The 24,065-nt window shown below is 43.5% G+C and overlaps 1 protein-coding gene across 2 annotated transcripts; it reads left to right on the plus strand.

The window, feature by feature from the left end:
• Positions 1–707: 707 nt before the first annotated feature.
• Positions 708–22,764, plus strand: FAS (Fas cell surface death receptor). Of its 2 annotated transcripts, XM_037904690.2 has the most exons (9): positions 708–928; positions 7,811–7,973; positions 8,883–9,020; positions 12,366–12,477; positions 18,216–18,274; positions 18,820–18,897; positions 19,046–19,119; positions 20,463–20,487; positions 21,465–22,764. In XM_037904690.2, exons 1-9 carry the CDS (start codon positions 893–895, stop codon positions 21,821–21,823), a joined length of 1,044 nt encoding a protein of 347 aa, XP_037760618.1. In that variant the 5' UTR covers positions 708–892; the 3' UTR covers positions 21,824–22,764. The 2 variants fall into 2 exon arrangements, with proteins under 2 accessions (XP_037760618.1, XP_037760619.1); XM_037904691.2 differs by lacking the exon at positions 18,820–18,897 and having other exon boundaries at positions 732–928.
• Positions 22,765–24,065: the final 1,301 nt, after the last annotated feature.

Raw genomic sequence — 24,065 nt, forward strand, 5'->3', positions numbered from 1 at the left:
TCGCTTTAACTGATTCATTTTAAAATACCTAGGTCACTGTACATCAGGTGCTATAGGAGTACAATTTATTACTACCCCATAGATCACCACAGAACTGCCACTCAGATGCACCTGACGGCAAGACTATTCTGGACTGAGGCATCTGAAAGAGCATGGGCTGCCAACTCTGACTGAAGCTATTCTGGGAGATTTCCCAGCCCCTCCCCCCCCCCCAAGGTAATGTCATTTTCTTAAAATATCCTATTAAAATCTCCTGGCTTGCTTTCAACGTCCCCGGGGGAGATCGATGGGGATTCCCGGAGACTCCAGGCCAATCCTAGAGGTTGGTAAGCCTAAGCATGTGGCCAGAGACATCTGGGACTCTTTCCAAAATAAGCTGGCCAGATAGAAGCATAGCAGGGCCCCGTTCAGGCGCAGGACCAGAGGACTCCAAGGCTAACGCCTAACGATGAGATCAATACAATTGTTTCCCGCTTGTCCACGAGCCTGCTGCTGGGGTGAGCAGGGAGCCCACCTTGCAAAGCTGTAGCAACAACCCTTGGTGGCTACTGGGGGGAGGAGGATCCTCCCAAGTGCGGCTCTGCCCAGCTTCTCCGGGCCAGGCGGTCCCCTTGTGCTCCAGGCGCTCCCTACCCTACGCGGCGCTGCCTCCCTGCTTTCCTTCCCCCCGCCCAACCCCGGCGCCGGGCACAGGAGCGGGACGGGCGGCGCCTAAGCCCGGAGGAGGAGCCTGCCCGGTGGCCGGCACAGCGCGGGGCGGGGCAGGTGCCGCAGCTGGGGACCAGTGCTCGATGCGCGCCCAGGGGGGACGGTGGCGAGGGCAGCTCCCCGGCGCCACGACTCACTTTCGCTTTGGAGGACTTGCCCGGGCACCGCGCCGGCCGGCGGCAGCATGAGCGCAGGGCTCCTCTTCCTCCGCCTCGTCCTCGTAAGTCTCGTCTCGCCCGGGCCAGACCGCCGGGCTGTCCGGGGAGGGGGCCGGGCGGGATTCCCGCGGCTCGGGCGGCCGCTTGTCCGTCTCCCCAGCGCTGCGCCTCTAGCGGGGCCACCTTCGCGGAGAGTCTCCGGCCCCGTATTTGCGCCGGTGTCTACCGGGGGCGCAGACCGCTGCCGGGGGACGATGGTCAGGACTGGTCACTTCCCTCACTCTGCTGGGCTGCACAGCGCGGGGCAGAAACCAGCTTCCCGTCCTCAGGTAAAGCTCGCTGTCTCGCTCGCTGTCTCGCCTTCGACCAGAAACAATGATCGTTTCTGAGAAGCGAGATCAGGTAGAGATAAAGTCCTGCCTGCTGCGTGACACAACCGCAATAAACAGAAAGCATTCCTGCTTCCTTAAGTCTGGGGCCAATTGACTCAGAGACCATGTGAAGGAGACGTGGCTCGGAAATATTGGTTCCTAGAAGCGGTTTGATTTTGGGACTGTTTTAAAAAGACTAGTGAAGGAAGACTCCAGGTAGCCTGTAAAGGGAACTCCTCTATTCAGCTATACTTTTTTTCACTTTGGGTCTTTCTGTGGAGTGAAGCAATGCAGTAAAACTGAAGTCTTTTGCTCCCTCACTTGTACTTAAGTTATAAAGTACACTACATGATACAATAGAGGACAAACTGAATGTTTTTCAGACTTGGTATAGGGCCCTCCTTTAGTTGGCTTACAAGTGAATTCCTATTTTTGGAGAGCTGCTGTTCTATTTTTGAAAGGTTTCAGAGTAGCAGCCCTGTTGGTCTATATCCGCAAAAAGAACAGGAGTATTTGTGGCACCTTAGAGACTAACAAATTTATTTGAGCCCACGAAAGCTTATGCTCAAATAAATTTGTTAGTCTCTAAGGTGCCACAAGTACTCCTGTTCTATTTTTGAAAATTGACATTTGCCAACACTACACAGTTGTCACATCTATTTCCTAGTATAAGAAAACTGTCCCAGCAGTTGGCAATTACTGATCCTTTAATGGTGATCCATGCAAACTGCACACTTGAGATGAAATTAAAAAATATTAATGGCCAAACTACTATTGATATCAGTTGGGAGCAGGATTGGGCCCTGAAAATGTGACATCCTCGGTTTATAAACTTATTTATTATGGCCCCAATCCTGCAAACACTTAAGCACATTCTTGACTTTGCTACCATGAGCAGTCCTATTGAAATCAGCGAGACTGCTCCGCGTAGTAAAGTTAAGCATGTGCTTAAGTATTTGCAGGACTGGGATTTACCATTCCCTTCTTCCAGTCCAGGGAGATACACTGGATCTAAGACTCTTTCTGATGTTTCCCAGCATTTTGTCTGAGGACCATAACTCTATGAATTGTCCCTCGGTTACTGCTGTCAACTCTCTCAGAGATATGGTCTTGAATTTCATACGTAAGATCTTCCCACAGCATGGTTACGATTGGCACTGAATGATTGTTTGCGGAGCAGAGGCTAGTATTGAGATGATTGGTAGCAAAATTTTAACGGTAGATTTTATTCATCACTTGAGGGGTACAAAATTAATTTTGGCAATGCAGTTATGTGACTCAGTTTATACTGTGGAGCTTTACAACTGTGCCACTCCACAAAATACCAAAATATAGATTAAATAGTATAGAGGATGCTTTACATCCAAACAGCGGAAGTGTAGGTTGTGTGTGTCAAAAGGGGAGAAACGCCTTCAGCACACCAATCGCAGAGACGTACTCTAAAAAAATCATGCTGAAATAGACATAATCACAGTCAAAAATAGATTTGCATCTATATCCTGAATTTATTTAGGTCAAACTGACAGTGGTGTAAACAAAACTTCTTCCCATCATCCCTTCCTTCAATATACACAATAGGCTGATGTTTCCATCTAAACCTGGCTCTCTGTCAAATCCCAGTCCCATTAGCTAGAGAGGAAGTAGCTCTCCCACAAACCTATTATTCCCTCTTCCCTGATTTTTCTAGCATATGATTTTACCACACTTAAAAAAAATAATAATTTTTTAAAAAGCCCTGCAGTATGTGTCTGGCTGATTAATTTACTTACACCCGAACATGAGAGTAGTTGGGTTTATTAGGCCTTGATCCTGAAAATGATTCCACAGAAGCAAACCCTTGCACTCATCACACATCAGTTGCAGAAACGGATCCTTAAGCACGTAAGATCATGGTCCATCTTACCCAGTGGCCTGTACCAGAGCTTCAGAGGGAGCATACAGAACAGGGCAATTATGGAGTGATCCACCCCTATTTTCCACTCCCATCTTTTGGTCGGTGGAGGTTTAGGATTGCCCCAAGCATGGGGCTATGTCCCTGACCATCTTGGCTAATAGCCATTGATGGACCTATTCTCCTTGAAGTTATCCAGTCCTTTTTTAAACTCAGTGATACTTTAGCTATCACAACATCCCATGACAATAAGTTCCACCACTTAGTTGTGTGTTGCATGAAAAAGTACTTCCTCTCCTGCCTATTAATTTCATTAGGTGATGCCTAGTTTGATCAGGTGATCCTCCTTAGGCTCTTACTATTCCTTCTCTGTTACCAAAAGACTAATCATAGGCCTGTCCTCATATAAAAAGCAAAGCATAGACCATTTGAAAAAACAGCTGGCGGACACTCGTACAATGATGAGTGTGGTACCAGAACCTATATAAAACAGAATAGAGGAAAAACAACTAAATTTAATAGGAACAGATTTGGGTACCTTGAAAACAGCAAACTAATACTAGCCAATAATTTTCTAGTTCATATAGTAAGGTCTTGTATATAATAAATAGCCAATTTCTGAGAATTTAGAAAAGACCTCTTAGAAGTTAAGGCCCTCACACTAAAGTGTTTGTTCCACCCATGATACTCCTTATGACTCTAATAATGCAAAGATTTGTACACGTGCTTAAAATGAATGCACATAAATAGTCAGATTCAAGTCCATTGGATGACTCACGTGTAGAGTTAATCTTGTCATAAGTGTTTGCATAACTGGGTCTGTATTTGCACAATATGTTTACCTATTCTACTGCTAAGATGAATTTCTGTTTTCTCCTACTTTGATGCAATACACTGAACAACCAGGAAATGCTGAAAAGTGAACTGCAATATATTGTATACAAGAAAAAAAACAGATCATAAGCTTCCCTTGAATCTTCCATTTTGACATCCGGCCACAGAGTAGCAACAATGACATAGAAGCTGTTAGTGTTGCTGCAAGTCTTAACAATAGACAGTAATCATTAATAAATGTGCATTGAAAAAGAACTCCAAAAAATCCACAGAACACTCGTGTGATACAAGGATGTGTTGTTATCCCCACTGTACAGGTGGGGAAACTGAGATAAGAGATTAATGCCAACATTTTCAAATTTGACCTTGTTTGTGGGGACTAGGGTTTAGACCCCCATGAATCTGATTTCCAGTCTGATTACTGAACACACACAGATTCTATTAACCTCAGCACCACAGATACACAGATTCTAGGGGTTTTACACCACTGTAACTGTGTTGACTTCACAACATTAAACTCAATTCCTCTTTCTGGCCCTGCTGGTTCTCATGACTCAAATGCGCTGAAAACTTTGGAACATGAGGAACTGTCACTTTGAGTGGTTGCTTCAGTGCAGTTCACTGATAACTGTGCATTTCATCTTTGTGTGAAAAAAGAAAAGGATAGATGAAAGAGAGCAAAAAGAGGAGGGAGTGGAAAGAGAAAAATGTGCTACTGGAAACTGGACCAGAGCACAGTTGCCAACTTTCACACAGTAAATAAGCCCCCCAACTTTCATAATAAGCCAAAAATTAAGCTAATCTCATTTCAAAACAAGGCTAAAACAAGCCAATCCCTAAGAACCCCAACACTCTATTTGACTAGATCGCTCCGGTGTGCAGTCTGGGACCGTGGTGGGCCTGCTGTGCACCCCTGACTTTCTCCCACCCTTGCCCCTGTTTGCCCCTTGCCCCTGCTTGCCAGGAGCCAATCAGAAAAGAAGAAGCAACAAGCTGCAAGCCCAAAACTAGCCACAAGCAATTCACAAGCCAATTAAGCCAAAAACAAGCCCAATTTCTGCTTGTTTTTTCACGGGTTTGGCATGTCTGGACCAGAGAGCACCTGCTATAGTAAGAAGTCTGCTTCATCTAAAAGAGTGCAAGGAAAGGATCCATTTGCCAAACAATATAAAATTACCACCTGTTTGATAGTTCCATCTTGATAGGATTAATGTAAGCTTTTTAATTTGCAAAAGAAAAAATTCATTAAAATAGCAAAAGGGGGATAAACTGTTCATAAAATCATCATTTGTGAAAGAACTACCAAGAGCAAACATCAGAACATAAACAAAACTTCCCACGTCTTGCTATCCAACACCAAAGCAAGGAAATCTCTTCTTCCCCTTTTTAAATTTCTTGAAAGCCCCTAATGAGCTATGTGCACTTGCTGCTGTGTGACTGATGCAAGAAGAGATGGGAGGTTTTGAATGGGTTAAAATTATGGCCCCAAATGAATAGATGCAGGTGTATGCTCCCATGTGGGGATGGGAAATTAATGAAAGAAGAGAATGGGTGACTGAGAGGAAGCAGAGAATTTATTTTAAACTTACTCTTTAAGCAATTGTCCATCACTGTCTGGGTCTCACGTACAAATATTGTATGTATTATGACTATGGTAGGGTTAGAGCATTATGCCCCTCATAGTGTTTCCTCTGAAGTGTTCCCCCTGTGTAAGAGACCTGGGATATTGTCCACAAATCACACGGATCCCGGAGGAGCCACTAGGCCCTCAGTGGCTCTGCCTTGGCTCTGTAGGTAGCTTGGCTTAATTGCCACACTGCCACGGATTCCCCAACTGATGCCTGCCATTGGAACCCACTTCTATGGCTCTGAAAGAAGGTTAATGCCTGAGCAGATCAATTGGAATTGATAATCTGGCCCAAATTATGATTTCTAAGGGTTTTTCTGGGGTTAGTTGCCCCTACTTATTTTGTTCCTACTGGATGTTCAGACTTCTGGTTAAAAAATGGCATTTGTGTTAGATTAGGAAAAGAACAAAAACAAGCCTCCATGAGTCATTCTAGGCTGAAAGCATACATTGTATACATCTGTTTGTATGAAAACAGATCCAAAAGCACCTATCATCCCCTTAATGCATGTGTGTACCTTCAGTTATTGTCACTGAGTGATATGGGTACTACTGAGGACATGAGTGGTTTCCCAAGCGTACCATCAAATTGTGTTAACGTTAGTGTTCCTTTTGTTATTAGTAATGAAATTTTAATTTCAGAGGACTGAATATCATGTGGGAGTGGCAATTCCAAGGAGAATCAAAAGAAAAAAAATAAAGTGACTCTAGGATATAAAGAAATATTGTGGAAAATTTAGGAATGTCACTTTGGGGATGAGGGGAAGCAAAAAAGGAAGAATATCAGATGTAGGACAATATATAAAGTTTTTGTGTGCAGTGCCTATATGATGCTACTTGAAAGACAGATCCTGAGAGGTAGTCCACACTTATTGTATTAGGAAGTACAGAATTATCTGGTAATAAATTGGTTCTATATATGTTACTACACATTATGTTTCTGTCTTTCCCTATTGTGTCAACAAGGGGGCGGTTTTGGTGGTTTTGAGGTGAGTTCTGAGTTCATGCATGCACGTAATAGAAGCTAGAAAGGTTTGTTAGTGTGGTTTTTGCGTAATCAGTTATTTGTTTTGCACGTGTCTGTCATTTAGAAAGTTATATTACAGTAACCTATTTTATCCTGTTTTCTACCCCATTCTTTACACCTTTTTCTTTTCATGTTCATCTTGTATTTGCTCCTTCTCTAATGTCCTTCACTTTCTGTCCCTAGAACTAAATGGCATTTGTAGTAACACTATACATTTGGCTCACTGATTCTTGCTCCACTGTACACTCTCCCTGTGTTTATCTTTCTGTTCCACACTGTATCCTCCTTTTCTAAATGACAGCTGCTTGGCTTGATACTCTGGTGCTGGTTCTCCTCTCTCTCTCTCATTGGTGTCAATCAATATTACCTCCTCTGAATTGCTGGAACTGCAACTGTTACTATTATAAAAGAGTAAAGGAGAGGAGAATTAGGCCCAGTGTGTCTGAGAATAAATATTTCTGGAACATGAACAGTTTCTCAGAGCAAGAATGTGACTTTAGGCACAGCCCTGAGCAAGGAATGATGGCTAGACTACATGCCCAAAGAGCTGCTCTGAGAAGCATTCTGACTCAGAAACCTCTCTGAGTCACAGCTCTCCTGTTTGTGGCCAGCATAATAATTTCCTTCAGGTCTACTCATAGTGTAGCCCCATTTACACCTGTGCGCTGCACCTGTGGTCAGGATAGCCCAAGTAGATGGATTAAGGACAATTCTACTTCCATTTTACTTCCCTGAGCCTGTGTCAGACCTGCTAACCTACAGGTTTCCCCATGGACTGCAGGCTTCCAGACCCTTCTGTAGGTCCTAGCAAAGCAGTCTGTCAGAGCTGCTGCAAGCGCTGGGGGACACGGACACCCACATCCCTGCAATGCTTTTACAGCACTCGGAGCACTTCTGGCTCCCAGAGCCAATCGCCTCACAGGCCTGGAAGGAGGCAATGATCCTGTAACTGCAGCATCTTTGTGTAGGGTGACCCCTGAGATATGGAACACACAGTGAGATATTGTTTGCCCCCTTTCCCCTCCCCACCTCTCCTCCAACCCTTGCCGTGGGGTAATGCTCCCACGCCTTCATCCACTCCTCTCTCAGGGTCTAGTGCTACTGTGGCCCACTCTACAAGTAGCAGGAGGACAGGGTAGAAAGGCAGAGTGTGAGCAATTTTCCCACACCTATAATTTTACTGTTCTCTCCTAGGTGTTTGGTTGGACTATTGGATCACAGTGGGACAGTGATGTACCTGCTGCACACACGATATATGATAAGCTGTCTATAAAGAGGAATATTTCTAAAAGGGAACTTAAATGTGGAGAGAGAGAATATGCTGCAGAAGATATCTGCTGTAAGGAGTGTGCACCTGGTAGGTATCATTTTAAAATAATTTATTGAAAAATAAAGAGGTGAGTGGAAATGGCCACAGGCAGAACAGCATACTGCTTGATAAATACCCTACATAAGAGGTAGTCAATAGGTGGACTGTGAGCCAAATCTGGACCACTAGACACTTTTGAATGAATCCCAAAAATAAAAATAATTGACTACTCCTGCTCTACATGCTGTAGCTTCTACTGGGACACAGTGTTATAGGGCCTTCCTCTGGCCCCCAAGTGACAGGACTACATTGGCTTCATATTTTCATTCGGAAATCCCTTGGGCACTAAAAACTGTATTCTATGGATGGTCTCTAACCTTCTTGTATTTATGCTGTTTCCCTAAAGATGTATATGATTATTCCATGCTATGCTAGCACTTTCACATTATCTGTTCCAAGCCTAGCTAGAATGCAGAATCGTAGAAAACACACAAATATTTACTGAGTTCATGCCAATAACTTTCCATGGATTTCAGACAAGTCCGTGTAAGCTACTTGGATTCATAGAAAAGCACTGGGATATTGACATGCACAATTTTGAAGGAGGTAAAAAAGTGCATTCATGCTCTTTTGCCCACACAACTCCCCATTTATACCATGAATGCATATTTTCATTGAACATATCACTTGTTTAGTAAATTTTCCTTCTTGTTTTTAATAATTAGAATTTTAAATCCAACCCTGAATATGCTACATTACCAAAAGACATGTACGGATAGATACCCATATAATTTATCTGTAGCATTTAGAAAGTGTTGATCCCGTCATTATTCATAAATCAGAAAGTTTAAGAGATGAAGAGAAATAGAAAATCTGAAGCAGATCTTCCAGGTGACAATTTCTGGGTAGAGATACTGCAACTTTCATTCTTCTTCTTTTTTTTTTTTTTTTTAACAGGTTCATTTAAACTTGCTGATTGCACAAAGGACAACAAAACCTCAAATTGTAAACCATGTGAAGAAGGATCAACATTCATGGATCATTACAATTCCCTCCATATGTGCAGAAGGTGCAAGTCATGTGACTCTGAACTTGGTATGTCTGTAAAATAGCAACTCAGGCAACAAAAACTGTCCGTAGGACAAGACTGGGGAGTTACCACAAGCTTTGAGTAAGGGATAGCATATAGTTATGATGTCCCAGGAATAGACCAGGGAGAAAATTGTGACAGAGTTACAATTCGTACCCTGGATCCCCTTTTCTCTGCAGGGGTGGAGGGAGTATGCCATGGCAGTGCTTTTCCTGAGCAATTGTTCAGGTGCACTGGTTGGCACTTTGAGAGGAAACAGAGTTAAGGCTCTGTCCACTCCACACCCACCTGTGTTGGAGGGCAAGTAGAAGTCTCTGGAGGTGGCTCTTTTGCCCACAGTGTGACATGTGATTTGGGTAGTTCACTATGACATTCCGGGGTGCAATCCAGACTAGTGAGGGGTTGTGTCACCACTTGCCTTGCAACGTTGGGTGCCTCACAATGCTATGGGCCCCTCACAAAGACAAACAGTGTGCAGGTCACACCCTCAGTATCTGTATATAGCTGCAGCCTGCCAGCAACACTCCAGTCAAACTCCAGCTTCCACTCGCCTTGGTTACCACTTGCAGGGTGGCCCCAACACGTTCCCAGTCCCACATTTTCCCCAAAAAATGTGTGTTCTATTCTGTCCAGCCCTCTCCTGAACAGTCAGGTATTATATATCCATTGCCTCTGTAAGTGGTCAAATCATAGGACTGGAAGGGACCTTGAGAGGTCATCTAGTCCAGTCCCCTGCACTTATGTCAGGACTAAATATTATCTAGACCATCCCTGACAGATGTTTGTCTAACCTGCTCTTAAAAATCTCTAATTATGGAGATTCCACAACCTCCCTAGGCAATTTATTCCAGAGCTTAACCACCCAGACAGGAAGTTTTTCCTAATGTCCAACCTAAACCTCCTTTGCTGCAATTTAAGCCTATTGCTTCTTGTGCTATCCTCAGAGGTTAAGAAAAACAATTTTTCTCCCTCCTCCTTGTAACAACCTTTTACATACTCAGTTTAAACACAACACTGGATTAATTTTAATTTTGATTAAAGAATAAAACAAGTTTACTTAACTACAAAGAGATGGGTTCTTAAGTGAGTACAAGTATAAGGCATTAAAGTCAGAAATGGCTACAAGAAAAATAAAGATAAAATGCTTTCTGGTAACTACAAGTTAACAAACTAGACTTGGTTCAAGGTTCTTACCAAATGTTTCCAGCAACAGGGCTGACCAAAGTCTCAGGTCAGAACCCCTTCCAAAGTCCAAAGACTGCTTCTTTTGTCTCCTTAGATGAAAAAGCAAGAGAGAGATAGAAAGAATAGAGAAAGAGACTACCTGGGGTGTTTTTGCCCCCTCTCTTTTATAGTCCAGCCACCCTTTTGAAATGCATTTTCGTCAGGGTTACCCCTAGATCAAGTACCTTCCAGCTGTGATGGTGGAGGCATGGGGTCTCGTGGTAAAAGAGGTTCCATGTTGGTTGTTAAAATGTGAATCGATCTGTTCCTGCCCCCCTCTTTGCTGCCAAAGTATGGCCACTTAAAAGTTGATGGCCAGTCAACTTTGATGACACTTGGCTAGAGGCATCAGCTTGTCCTTTGTCTTTGGGAAACTGGTTACCTACTCCCCAAACTTGTCTGGTAAACACATTTCAGTTGTAACTTCAGCTTATGTTCATAACTGTACCTATGTCATTATGTGCATTTCACTGTGATATGATTGACCAGTGAGTTATTAGTTTTCAAATAATACCTCACAAGGCATATTCTGTACAATGATTATTACAATAGTGTGTAGGGTCAGAATACAGGGGTGCAGTCGGTCACACTCACCTTATGCGCTGGAGTCCCTTTTTTGGCATTTACCTTGGCTCACAATCTGATCCTCAGTGAAACCATTTTAGATATATTCAAAGGTTTTCGGGTGTTAACAAAAGGTACACCAAAACCAATGTTTTTATTTAATACCTTGTTTACAGAAGTTACCTTGAATCGTTCCTTGTGATAAAAAAACCCACACACACTAGACAATGTGAGATACAACTTGATTTTCTCACAGACACACAGTTTTGAGTGTTTTAAAATGGACAAACACACCCATGACACAAAGCAACCATCTGGGAGAACAGAAACCTGTTCCCACTCTAGTCCTCGCTGAAGCAGGTTTGCAGCTGCTTCTTCTCAAACTCAAAGGTGCTGAATAAGCAACACATAGTAGAATCTGTGCATAATATTATAAGAGGCATTTGAGGAAACCCGTTTGCAGGTGGCTGAGAGGGAGGCCACAAGTCACATCAAAGAGTTGAAAATCCTTAGTTTACAAAGAGTTTCCAATAAGGAATTGTTGTATTAATTTTAAATGAATTTAAACTTCATTTTAAAGTTATTAGAGGCTCAGGACCCTGAGCATCCAACAGGGTTTTGCACTTGATTGTGTCTGGCCCTCTGGCTGTGCAAGTGTGTGGGAGGGGGCACACAGAGCTTTCTCTTGCAGCCACATCACAACCCTTGGTGGCTGTTGAAATTGGCATTTTTAGGTGGGGGCTGGGGTTCAGTTCCAGCAGCATGTCTTTTCCTTTAATCTCTCTCAAGGTACTGACAAGGTCTCCACTCACTATCTGAGTGCATGCCTCACCAGGGACTCAAATGGTTGTCAGCTAAAGAAAATTATTTTTTAAAAGTCACCTTCAGATCTAGGTGTGTTACTGGTACTGTATGGGTATCTCTTGCTGTTATAAGATCTCCGCAGTCAGGTCAATCTCACTAGCCAATGATGGATAAAAGCTGACTTTAAATAGCAAGAGCTTAGTAGAAGAAAACTAAACTAGTTCAAACCAGGCCAAACAGAGTGACTTGGCACTGCCCAACTTGTCTGTTTTACTCAATGTCCAGTCCAAATAAGTAGACGGACATCAGGGAACTGCACCAGGGGATGATTCCAGCAGACGATGCAGGAGATGCACAGGGAATCATTATAGAAGTGGCAACTGAATATGCAGGAGACCAGACCATTCATTATATAAAGTATCATAGAATGATGAATGAAAACAAAACAGCCAGTATTTTGTAATGTTATATACTAGTCCCCTTCCAGCAAAGCAAGTGCTTATTGTCAGCTCTTTTTCTTCGCAGCATGTGCTTGCAGAGAACTCTTTCCTTCCCTCCTCTTCCCAGTATCACACAATCAGAAGGAGCATGTAGAAAACAATATGGTGATGCTTGCTTTTATGACCAGCTCACATTGATGCATACAGCAATAGAGCTTAAAAGCAATAGGCCTGAGCATAGCATTTGCTAATGGTACACTAAAATAGTTAGAGTACCACCACCTTCTAATTGAAGAAAACTCTTGGGATTTATTTTAGGTTTCGAAGTTGCAGAAACTTGTACCGTCACTCAAAACACAAAATGCAGGTGTAAACAACACTACTTTTGCAATTCTCCTGACTCATGTCATCATTGCGACCCATGCAGCAAGTAAGTTTGAGGTCTTTATTATTTAACTATTCAAATGGTTTGTTGTTTAATGTGAATTATCCAGGCTCAGCCAGTTTTTCAATATCAATGTGGCCTCTAATGCATTGTTTAGATTAGGAAAGAAGTCAGTTTAGCTCACTTAACTCAATTGAAAATCCCACATTGACGTAAACACGGTTAAACACCTTTTAGCTCCATTTAGTGGTCAAGTTGTAGCCTAACAAGGTTTTCAGATGAATTAAGCTAGTCCTATTGAACTCATTCATTTAGGGGAAAAAAGCACTTTTTTTCTAGTCTGGACAAGGCCTAAAATTTTATAGGTACCCATCTGCATGGATAGTTACCACAATTGTGTGCAAATATCTGTATGCATTTGAATGCACAAATCTGCACACAAATTTAGAGGCCACTTTTAATAATTCCCACTCCAAGTTTTTTGAGCTTTGTCTTTGTGTATTCTGTTGGGGTAGACAGAAGATTATTCCATGTCAGGAGGTTATGGAATGATGGATTGGATGGGTGAGGAAGTAGAGTTGGAAGGTCTGGCAATACCAGAGGGTGACAGTCTGTAGAGGAAGAGAACTTCAGGGAAAGCAGCAGGTGCCTTTTATAGGATCTTCTGACAAATTCACTTGGACTCATACCTCTCTAATCTCCCCCCCAGGAAGTGACATCACTCATTTTAGAGAGACAAGATGGGTGAGGTAATATATTTGTCCAATAAAGGATATTGCATAACCCATCTTGTCTATCTCATATTCTGGTACCAGCACAGCTACAACAACACTGCATACATCTCATTTTAGTCACAAAGCAAGTATAGTGCATACGGAGTTGGTATTCCTTCATTTACTGATGAAAATTAATCTTCATCAGAAATCTAAGATTATGAAACTGAGGTTTTAGAGCGATTTTGTCTGAAGGAATCCCTCAGCATTTTAGTTTTCTGGTATGAGTTTTCTAAATCTCTAATTTTGGGTCTTTGTCACACACTGACTGCATCCCACACTGGGGCCCTGGCAGACTGAGAAATGAGTTTGGTTCCCATTCATGAACAGTCATGTAGCCCTGGTGCAACAGCAATTCTCTGTATGTCTACACTGCAATTAGACACTCGCAGCTGGCCCATGCCAGCTGATTCAGGCTAAGGAGCTCAGGCTAAGAGGCTGTTTGATTGCAGTGTAGAAGTTTGGGCTCAGGCTGCAGCTCAGAGATCCTCCCACCTTGCAGGGTCCTAGACCCAGGCTCCAGCCCTACTGTCTACACCACAGTTTAATAACCTCTTAGCCAGATTATTTTAGCCAGAGTCAGCTGGAGCAGGCCAGCCACAGGTGTCTAAGCGTACTGTAGGCATACCCTCTGTTTCCTGCTGCATGACTGTTTGATTACCAGATCTGTTGTGAATAAGGCCAGCATGCTTTTCAGTTTTATCAAGGTTTGCCTTATCCCCTCGCCCCCCCACCCCAGCTATTAGTGGGTGTAAGCATAAAATCATAGAATATCAGGGTTGGAAGGGACCTCAGGAGGTCATCTAGTCCAACCCTCTGCTCAAAGCAGAACCAATTCCCAACTAAATCATCCCAGCCAGGGCTTTGTCAAGCCTGACCTTAAAAACTTCTAAGGAAGGAGATTCCACCACCTCCCTAAGTAACGCAGTCCAGTGTTTCACCACCCTCCTAGTGAAAATTTTTCCTAATATGCAACCTAAACCTCCCCCACGGCAACCTGAGACCATTACTCCTTGTTCTGTCATCAGCTACCACTGAGAACAGTCTAGATCCATTCTCTTCGGAACTCCCTTTCAGATAGTTGAAAGCAGCTATCAAATCCCCCCTCCTTCTTCTCTTCCACAGACTAAACAATCCCAGTTCCCTCAGCCTCTCCTCATAAGTCATGTGTTCCAGTCCCCTAATCATTTTTGTTGCCCTCCGCTGGACGTTTTCCAATTTTTCCACATCCTTCTTGTAGTGTGGAGTCCAAAACCGGACACAGTACTCCAGATGAGGCCTCACCAATGTCGAATAGAGGGGAACGATCACGTCCCTCGATCTGCTGGCAATGCCCCTACTTATACATCCCAAAATGTCACTGGCCTTCTTGGCAACAAGGGCACACTGTTGACTCATATCCAGCTTCTTGTCCACTGTAACCCCTAGTTCCTTTTCTGCAGAACTGCTGCCTAGCCATTCGGTCCCTAGTCTGTAGCGGAGCATGGGATTCTTCTGTCCTAAGTGCAGGACTCTGCACTTGTCCTTGTTGAACCCCATCAGATTTCTTTTGGCCCAATCCTCTAATTTGTCTAGGTCCCTCTGTATCCTATCCCTACCCTCCAGCATATCTACCTGTCCTCCCAGTTTACTGTCATCTGCAAACTTGCTGAGTGTGCAATCCACACCATCCTCCAGATCATTTATGAAGATATTGAACAAAACCGGCCCGAGGACCGATCCTTGGGGCACCCCACTGATCACTACCCGTTGAACCCGACAATCTAGCCAACTTTCTATCCACCTTGTAGTCCATTCATCCAGCCCATACTTCTTTAACTTGCTGGCAAGAATAAAGTGGGAGACCGTGTCAAAAGCTTTGCTAAAGTCAAGGAACAACATGTCCACTGCTTTCCTCTCATCCACAGAGCCAGTTATCTCATCATAGAAGGCTATTAGATTAGTCAGGCATGGCTTGCCCTTGGTGAATCCATGCTGACTGTTCCTGATCACTTTCCTCTCCTCTAAGTGCTTCAGAATTGATTCCTTGAAGACCTGTTCCATGATTTTTCCAGGGACTGAGGTGAGGCTGACTGGCCTGTAGTTCCCAGGATCCTCCTCCTTCCCTTTTTTAAAGATGGGCACTACATTAGCCTTTTTCCAGTCGTCCGGGACTTCTCCTATCGCCATGAGTTTTCAAAGATAATGGCCAATGGCTCTGCAATCACATCCGCCAACTCCTTTAGCACTCTCGGATGCAGCGCATCCAGCCTCATGGACTTGTGCTCATCCAGCTTTTCTAAATAGTCCCGAACCACTTCTTTCTCCACAGAGGGCTGGTCACCTCCTCCCCATGCTGTGCTGCCCAGTGCAGTAGTCTGGGAGCTGACCTTGTTCATGAAGACAGAGGCAAAAAAAGCATTGAGTACATTAGCTTTTTCCACATCCTCTGTCACTAGGTTGCCTCCCTCATTCAGTAAGGGGTCCACACTTTCCTTGACTTTCTTCTTGTTGCTAACATACCTGAAGAAACCCTTCTTGTTACTCTTAACATCTCTTGCTAGCTGCAACTCCAGGTGTGATTTGGCCTTCCTGATTTCACTCCTGCATGCCCGAGCAATATTTGTATACTCTTCCCTGGTCATCTGTCCAATCTTCCACTTCTTGTAAGCTTCTTTTTTGTGTTTAAGATCAGCAAGGATTTCACTGTTAAGCCAAGCCGGTCGCCTGCCATATTTACTATTCTTTCTACATGTCGGGATGGTTTGTCCCTGTAACCTCAATAAGGATTCTTTAAAATACAGCCAGCTCTCCTGGACTCCTTTCCCCCTCATGTTATTCTCCCAGGGGATCCTGCCCATCAGTTCCCTGAGGGAGTCAAAGTCTGCTTTTCTGAAGTTCAGGGTCCATATTCTGCTCCTCTCCTTTCTTCCCTGTGTCAGGATCCTGAACTCTACTATCTCATGGTCACTGCCCCCAGGTTCCCATCCCCTTTTGCTTCCCCTACTAATTCTTCCCGGTTTGTGAGCAGCAGGTCAAGAAGAGCTCTGCCCCTAGTTGGTTCCTCCAGTACTTGCACCAGGAAATTGTCCCCTACACTTTTCAAAAACTTCCTGGATTGTCTGTGCACAGCTGTATTGCTCTCCCAGCAGATATCAGGGTGATTGAAGTCTCCCATGAGAACCAGGGCCTGCGATCTAGTAACTTCTGTGAGTTGCCGGAAGAAAGCCTCATCCACCTCATCGACCCTGGTCCGGTGGTCTATAGCAGACTCCCACCACGACATCACCTTTGTTGCTCACACTTCTAAACTTAATCCAGAGACACTCAGGTTTTTCTGCAGTTTCATACTTGAGCTCTGAGCAGTTATACTGCTCCCTTACATACAATGCAACTCCCCCACCTTTTCTGCCCTGCCTGTCCTTCCTGAACAGTTTATATCCATCCATGACAGTACTCCAGTCATGTGAGTTATCCCACCAAGTCTCTGTTATTCCAATCACATCATAATTCCTTGACTGTGCCAGGACTTCCAGTTCTCCCTGCTTGTTTCCCAGGCTTCTTGCATTTCTGTATAGGCACTTGAGATAACTCACTGATCATCCCTCTTTCTCAGTATGAGGCAGGAGCCCTCCCCTCTCGCGCGCTCCTGCTCGTGCTTCCTCCCGGTATCCAACTTCCCCACTTACCTCAGGGCTTTGGTCTCCTTCCCCCGGTGAACCTAGTTTAAAGCCCTCCTCACTAGGTTAGCCAGCCTGCTTGCGAAGATGCTCTTCCCTCTCTTCGTTAGGTGGAGCCCATCTCTGCCTAGCACTCCTCCTTCTTGGAACACCATCCCATGGTCAAAGAATCTAAAGCCTTCTCTCCGACACCACCTGCGTAGCCATTTGTTGACTTCCACGATTCGACGGTCTCTATCCAGGCCTTTTTCTTCCACAGGGAGGATGGACGAGAAGACCACTTGCACCTCAAACTCCTTTATCCTTCTTCCCAGAGCCACGTAGTCTGCAGTGATCCGCTCAAGGTCATTCTTGGCAGTATCATTGGTGCCCACGTGGAGAAGCAGGAAGGGGTAGCGATCCGAGGGCTTGATGACTCTCTGCAGTCTCTCTGTCACATCGTGAATCCTAGCTCCTGGCAAGCAGCAGACTTCTCGGTTTTCCCGGTCAGGGCAGCAGATAGATGACTCGGTCCCCCTGAGGAGAGAGAGTCCCCGACCATCACCACCTGCCTCCTTCTCTTGGGAGCAGTGGTCATGGAACCCCCAACCCTAGGACAGTGCATCTCATGCCTTCCAATCGGCGGAGTCTCCTTCTGTTCCCTTCCCTCAGATGTATCATCTAGTCCACCATCCGCATTAGTACCTGTGGAGAGAACATGAAAACGGTTACTTACCTGTATCTGCGTTGCTGGTACGTGGACGCTCTCCTTTCTTCTTCTGGAGGTCACATGGTGCAATTGTGCTTTTGTTATTGGGCACCTTAATGGGTGGAACTGTTTCTGCCTCCCCAAAACCATCTCTTTCCTAATCTCTCCCTACTTTTAAAAAGCAAGTAAAAAACTTTATTCCAAAGGTGTTTGGGTTATTTTGAAGGAGCGCTGTTGGTCCTTTCTTTATTGCCTTTCTCTTCACTCCTTTTTTCCTATTAGGTTCCCTCCCTTCTTTTATCTTGCAGATATTTTTTGTTTTTATTGTGTTTCATTGGGTTTTATCTTGGCGTACAGCACCCTGAGCTGCTCACAAGGCCGTGCGGGTGCACCCTGTAAATAGTGGCATTAACATCATTTACATTATGACTTATAGGAAACGGGACAAGAATCCCTAGAGACTAAATATAACAACATTGGAGGACTAGAGAGACACTTCTTCCTCCCTACTAAATTCAAAATTCCGATTTCTTACTATATTAAGCCAGCTGGTAACAGTGTGGGGGGCATGGATAACTTTGCCTTCTTTTCATGACAGATTGTGTTGTTTTTCTATTGTTAAATTACTATTAAATACATACATATTTTTCATATTTTCTCTAGGTGTGAAAATGGCGCAATTGAAAAAGTATGCACTCCGACCACAAATACCATATGCAAAAGTGAGAGTGAATTACTTAATCTTGGTATCTCCATAGGTAGAGTCAGTTGGATACAGTGGAATCAGCTATGCAGTGTAGGCCAGATTGTGTGTGTTAGGCCCAAGGTGGAGCAAGCATGGAGCTGCACCACCATATAAAATGCTTCCTGGGGACACCTGGTATGCAGGGGGAGCACACCCATGGCTGCACAAGGGTAGAACATGGCTTCCAGTCCATGACTGGTCAGTTCTGCTGGCTGGTATGGCGGGGTTGCCCCTTGTAGAGTGGCCTGTACCGTAGGGAACAGTAATGGGGAGCAGTCCCTGTTGGCAGGAGAGAACAGGAATCATTTTTGTGTCTTGCCCTGGCACAGGGATGCAAGGAGCAGAGAGGGAAGACTCCTTGCACTTCACCAGTCGCCTCCCCAGACGCAGCGCATATCTATACAAGGTCCTTCCACAGTCTGGCCTTTATAATCCTGTGAAGGGTTCCAAGTGTGTTGTTGTATTGCACTGATTTTCTGTGCTTTGCTTTTATGTAAATTTTACAATGCTCTAAATTATCAGGAAACTTCTGGTGGATTTATCTAGTGATTGGAATTGTCATCGCTATAGCATCACTATCAGCCGTAGCAGCGTACTGTTGTAAGTTAATTTCTTTTCTTCATCCATACTGTATACTGAATTGACTACTGCTTAATTAATCATAATTCTCCTCTTTTAGGTGCTCCACTCTAGCACTGATACATACTATGCGCTGGTTTTTAAAATTCTTTGGCATGTTTTGTTTCAGACAAGAAGAAACGGAAGGATTTTGATGTGACCAATCAGATGCTGCCTCGGGTTGTCCACAAACCACCCACCTCTGTAGGTATCGTTGCTTAGCATGGCTGAAATTCAGCTTGGTGCATGAGGCTCTCTGCACCACTTAAATCCACATTGGGGCTGTGTAGATTGTGGAGGCCTGTCCTCCCTTTACCCTCTGGCTTTATGTGAGGGAAGTGAACTTCACCACAGAGAGAAAGACACGTGGGAGAGTTCCAAACTATTTTTGCCAAGCAAATAACAGGATTTGTCCATGTGCTTCCTACAAGCAGTTCTGAAAAAGAGAGTGTTTTGTATAGTACAATGTATATATGGAGAACAAGAAGAAGTTTTCAAACCCTCCTGTCCCAGCTACACACACACAAGCTAGGAAGGAAGTCAGGGATTTCATTCGAATCGCTCCACTCTTTCTGCCTGAGATAAAGTTGAAGCTTTTATTCCCTAAATAGTCCTATCTTTAAACACGTATTGTTCCTTAGAGTGGAAGGTGCTAGCAATGAGTGCCCAGCAGCTGAGGATAAGAGAGGACATTGTGTCATTCTGCTGTGACCCTCTCTACTCTCTCAGATAATCTATGAGCAGTACTGAAGGGCTCAGTTAATCCAGTTCTCTATGGCCAAAGGACAGTTGCAACACTGAGGGGACCATGAGGAAGCAGAGTGAGAGTTGGGGTCAGAAGAGTTTTCTACAGAGGACCCTGGGGTGGGGGTGGGGAATGTATTTCCTGGCCTGACTCATTAGGGTCAGATCATTACAGAAACATGCAAAAAGCGGCCCAAAGTTTGTGGGGGAAGAGGGGTTGAGCGTCATTTCTCCTCCCCGCCCCCAATGGTTGTCTGTGGGCTGTAGACAGGAAGGGTGTGGAGCTAGGGGAAGCTACCTTCTTGCAGCAGCATCTCTCTCCAGCCTAGTACAGAGCTCCTCACTTAGACAAAGGATCATTTCTCTCCTAAAGAATGTTCCATACATTGATTAAGCATTCTGAGTAGCTAAGATCCTGAAGTTCTTGTACTAGTCCGGTGACCCAAATAGAGACCACCTTCATTTCTATTATTCAGTTTAAAATTGGCTAGTGCACTGTATTCTAAACATGGCCTGGCTACTAAAGAGAGGGGTCATTTATAAAGCTGAGAGAAAACTCCAAATTTCATGAAATTTAGCATTTTGCATAATTTGGTGTTTTAAAAAAAATTGGTTGTGGGAGCCCAATGCGCCCCCCCCCCCCCCTAAGGTACAAAAGAGACTGTACCACTGAAAGAAGAAGAGAAGATGGGAATAAGTGAAAAAACAGAAAAAAATCAATAATCAAGAAAAACTGGGGGGAAGGGCAGAGACTCTACAATCTGCAGGGCCTCCTTTACACTTTTTTCTTTATCTGTTTCCAGGAAGTGGAGCCTCTTGTGTACACAGGTATGAGATAACATTTTACTTTCTGTGTAGGAATGGTGAGAAATATGGTTTAGAAACCATGCAAGAATATATGTTTTGTTCAGTTTAATGCAAGGTCAGTCTCTGTTTCGAGGAGCTATCACTCCTCACTGATTTGTAACTCTCCTTATTAAATAAATGTCAGTTATGGGAACAAACCTCCAGTCCTAACTAAGACACAACGCTCTTTTTTTTTTTTAAATCAAAGGAAGTTTTGCCTCAGTAAGGTCTGCAGACTCTGTGTTACTTGATTAATGTTAGCAGGAATTAGTTATTGAAAAACCCACAATGTTTCTGCTTGGATAAGCACCCAACTGTTTTCCTGCTTGTTAAAAAATTGTGAGTACATGCAGATTTTTGGAGACTTTGTCCCACAGGACTCTAACTAGGAAACCCTCTGGTGGTTCAGTAGATCCACTGGCAATCTTGTTGCCAGATCTCAGGTATTCATATATTCTAATCTCCTGGACTCTGCAGCTTCCAAAGCCAAAGGCATTCACCCTGTATTACAGATCAGGTAGTATTGAAATGTAGTCGTACGCAAAGCCCAGAAGATAGGCTTCTAGACACTGAACTGTCAAGTGCATGAGTCCAGCAATGGAAGTATCATTATGGAGAGGTTCAGCGCCGAGCTAAGAGGATGCCAGAGGTGCTTGTCTGCTTGAGGAAGGGAAAGAGAAAGGGTCCTATAGAAAGATCCGAGCACTTATTTGAAGTCACAAGAAGGGGATATGGGTCCATACCTGAACATTTGAATTTTCTAACATAAGGGAAAGTGTAGCATGTTGACCCATTTCTACTGTGAAGTTCCCTGTAAAAGACTTCTCTCGATCTCTCACTTAGGCTTGAAACTTGATCTGTTTTGAATAGGAAACGTGTAATCTATTTAAAACATGAAAAAGATCAGTAAAATACTAGTGCCATGAATTTGTGTTTTCAAATGTTATTTGTATTGTCAGATGTTGACCTGAGTGCCCACATTCCTGCTATTGTGGAGGTGATGACACTACCACAAGTCAAGGCTTTTGTTCGGCAGCATGAAATCCCAGAACCTGCCATAGAGCAGACACTCCAGGACTATATAAATGATTCAACTGAGCAGAAAATCAAATTGTTCCATATGTGGTATCAACATCATGGAATGAAGGGGGCTTATGAAAATTTGATCATCAGCCTGAGAGAATTAAAAATGCGTGCTGTTGCTGATAAAATTGAGAAAAAACTGAATGCGGTCACTTTCAGCAGTCAGGAAAACGGAAGATCAAATGTCAATACTGCTGAGCAAAGCAGCACCCATTCTGATAGACATAATGTGTAGTCAGTGGAAAAATATTTCTAAACAGGTAAGTATTATTTTTATGTTGTAAATAACAAAGTTTTCAAAGACCGTTTCCTTCAGCATTTCTACCTGATTAAAGAAGAGGTGAGTGAACAAACACAGACAGCGTGGCTAACTTCTGGAAATGCATCGATGTGCACTTCAGAAATTGAGATTTTGCTATCCTTTGTAAAGGACTGAGAACAGAGATTCTGGGAAGCATTCACTAAAAAAACAACAATATAGGAGTTCATGCAGAGGACTCACAATGCTTGTGTGTGTCACACAAAAAAACTCAGCCAACATTTTGGAATGAAGCTTTAGTTAAAGATTTATGGTCCCAGACAATGGATGATCTTTGTGTTTAGTTATGCTAAAATTATGGTTTATAGCTATTTTCCTTATGTAAAAGAATGAAAACTCTGGTGTTACGTTTACAATATTTTCAGCAAACACACTTAAGGGGAAAAAAAGGAATTCAATTATTTTAAATTTAAAGACTAACTTTAGTGTAATCTGTAAACATGTTAAAGATTTACTCACATGAGAAATCCCATTTAAAGTCAGTGGGGCTATTCACTTGTTATGTATTTGGAAGATGAATATACTTGTCTTTACAGATTACTTTAAATGATACTTTCAGTTGTGAAAGCATATGAACATGTACATATTTCATGAAAGGCCCCAAACTAACCACAGATGTGTGGGTGCAGATTATTGCCTTCTACGATAATCATGATGGTCCCTTCTGGTCTTAAAAAAAAATCCGTGAAATGAAATGCGATCTGTGCCTGTATATCTGAAGGACAGAACTGGGTCCTCAATTTTTAAAGGTCTGTCATACCAACTGCGATCTCTCCAAGGCCCAAATGTTTGATACTAACTTTTCTAATGCAAAGATTTAAAGTAAGAACAAGCAGCAATAAAAGAAGAGCTTGAAATAGTGTATGGTTCTTTCCTTTAATTTGTATAAATCGGCCTATAATAACCTCAGTTTCAAGATTTCAGATTCCTGATATCAGTAAACCTCAGGAATGAAAACTGAAAGCTCCATTCATCTCTGGACCATATGAAGCCCAGAAAGCTGAGCACCAGACCAATCTATTCAGCATGACTGGGCTGCCACATAGTTTATCAACATCCAAAAGAATCTAGGGAACTGCAGGGCTACTCTGTGGAAGGAAAGGTTAATCTGTAAGCCTATGTTAGTGTCCTACTTCCTACAAACCAAAATTTCTTGTGCTGGAGCTATTTCCTTTTCTCCCTCTCTCCTAGGTCCCTTATATAGCTCCAGGAGCAAGTGAGGTACAAATATTTGCTACACTGTATCGCATCATTTGTCCATCATGTTAATTTTCTTGCATCCAGGTACAGCTGGCTGAAAAGAAAAGTAGTTACAAGGACTGTTTGTTGAGGGAAGTCTCCCACCCCTCATGACTCCTGTGGAGGGCTTCACCTTATCACTGAAGTCTGGGGAGTGTCCCCCTCAACTCACTGATTCCACGCAGCTTATTGGTAGTCTCCTGAGAATTTTTAGGTTGGTGAACGCTTCTCTTCTTCCTGACTGAGATTTTCTGGTCACATGATGCCTTTACTATTTTTTCTTTGACTCACTGCCCCTCAGTCCTCCAGCAGTAACTCCATTAGTCACACTCAGTGCACTGGCTAACACTGCTTCCATGAGCCACATTGCTACTAACGGCTCTTTGGCTACTCAAAGAGTATGGGCCTGTTTCTCCCCAGTCTGTACCTTATGCCTTTGCACCCATGCAGTCATTTACACCTGTGATAAGTGGTTGTAATCAGAAAAGTAGCACTTTACCCAAATGTAAATGACTACAAGGGTGCAAGGCAAAGGAGCATCAGGTGCTGTGAATCAGCTACAGGGCAGGCTTGTGCAGAGTGTAATGCTGAGACCAGTCTTAGGAGTCTGCTACTAATGATCATGCTACTAATGAAATACAGTAAATCTTCCAGGATTGCATGACCTGGGAGGGCTGTGAAGGAAAGTCTGACCTGAATGGATCCCAGTGCTAAAGACAGGTTTGTGTGAAACAGATAAATTTGAGTTTAAAATGAGAGTCAGTCCTCTCAATAAGGTACGTTTGAGAAATTTCAGCCATTCGTGGTTCTGTCCATGGAGTTTTTATGGCTATAGAGCCTACAACTAGTTTAGGATCCACAACTACACCTCAATTCTTACATGGAATATGCCTGCTGAACTTTTGGAAACAGCTCTTGA

Source organism: Chelonia mydas, chromosome 7, assembly GCF_015237465.2.
Source record: "Chelonia mydas isolate rCheMyd1 chromosome 7, rCheMyd1.pri.v2, whole genome shotgun sequence".
NCBI classification, from domain to species: domain Eukaryota; kingdom Metazoa; phylum Chordata; order Testudines; family Cheloniidae; genus Chelonia; species Chelonia mydas.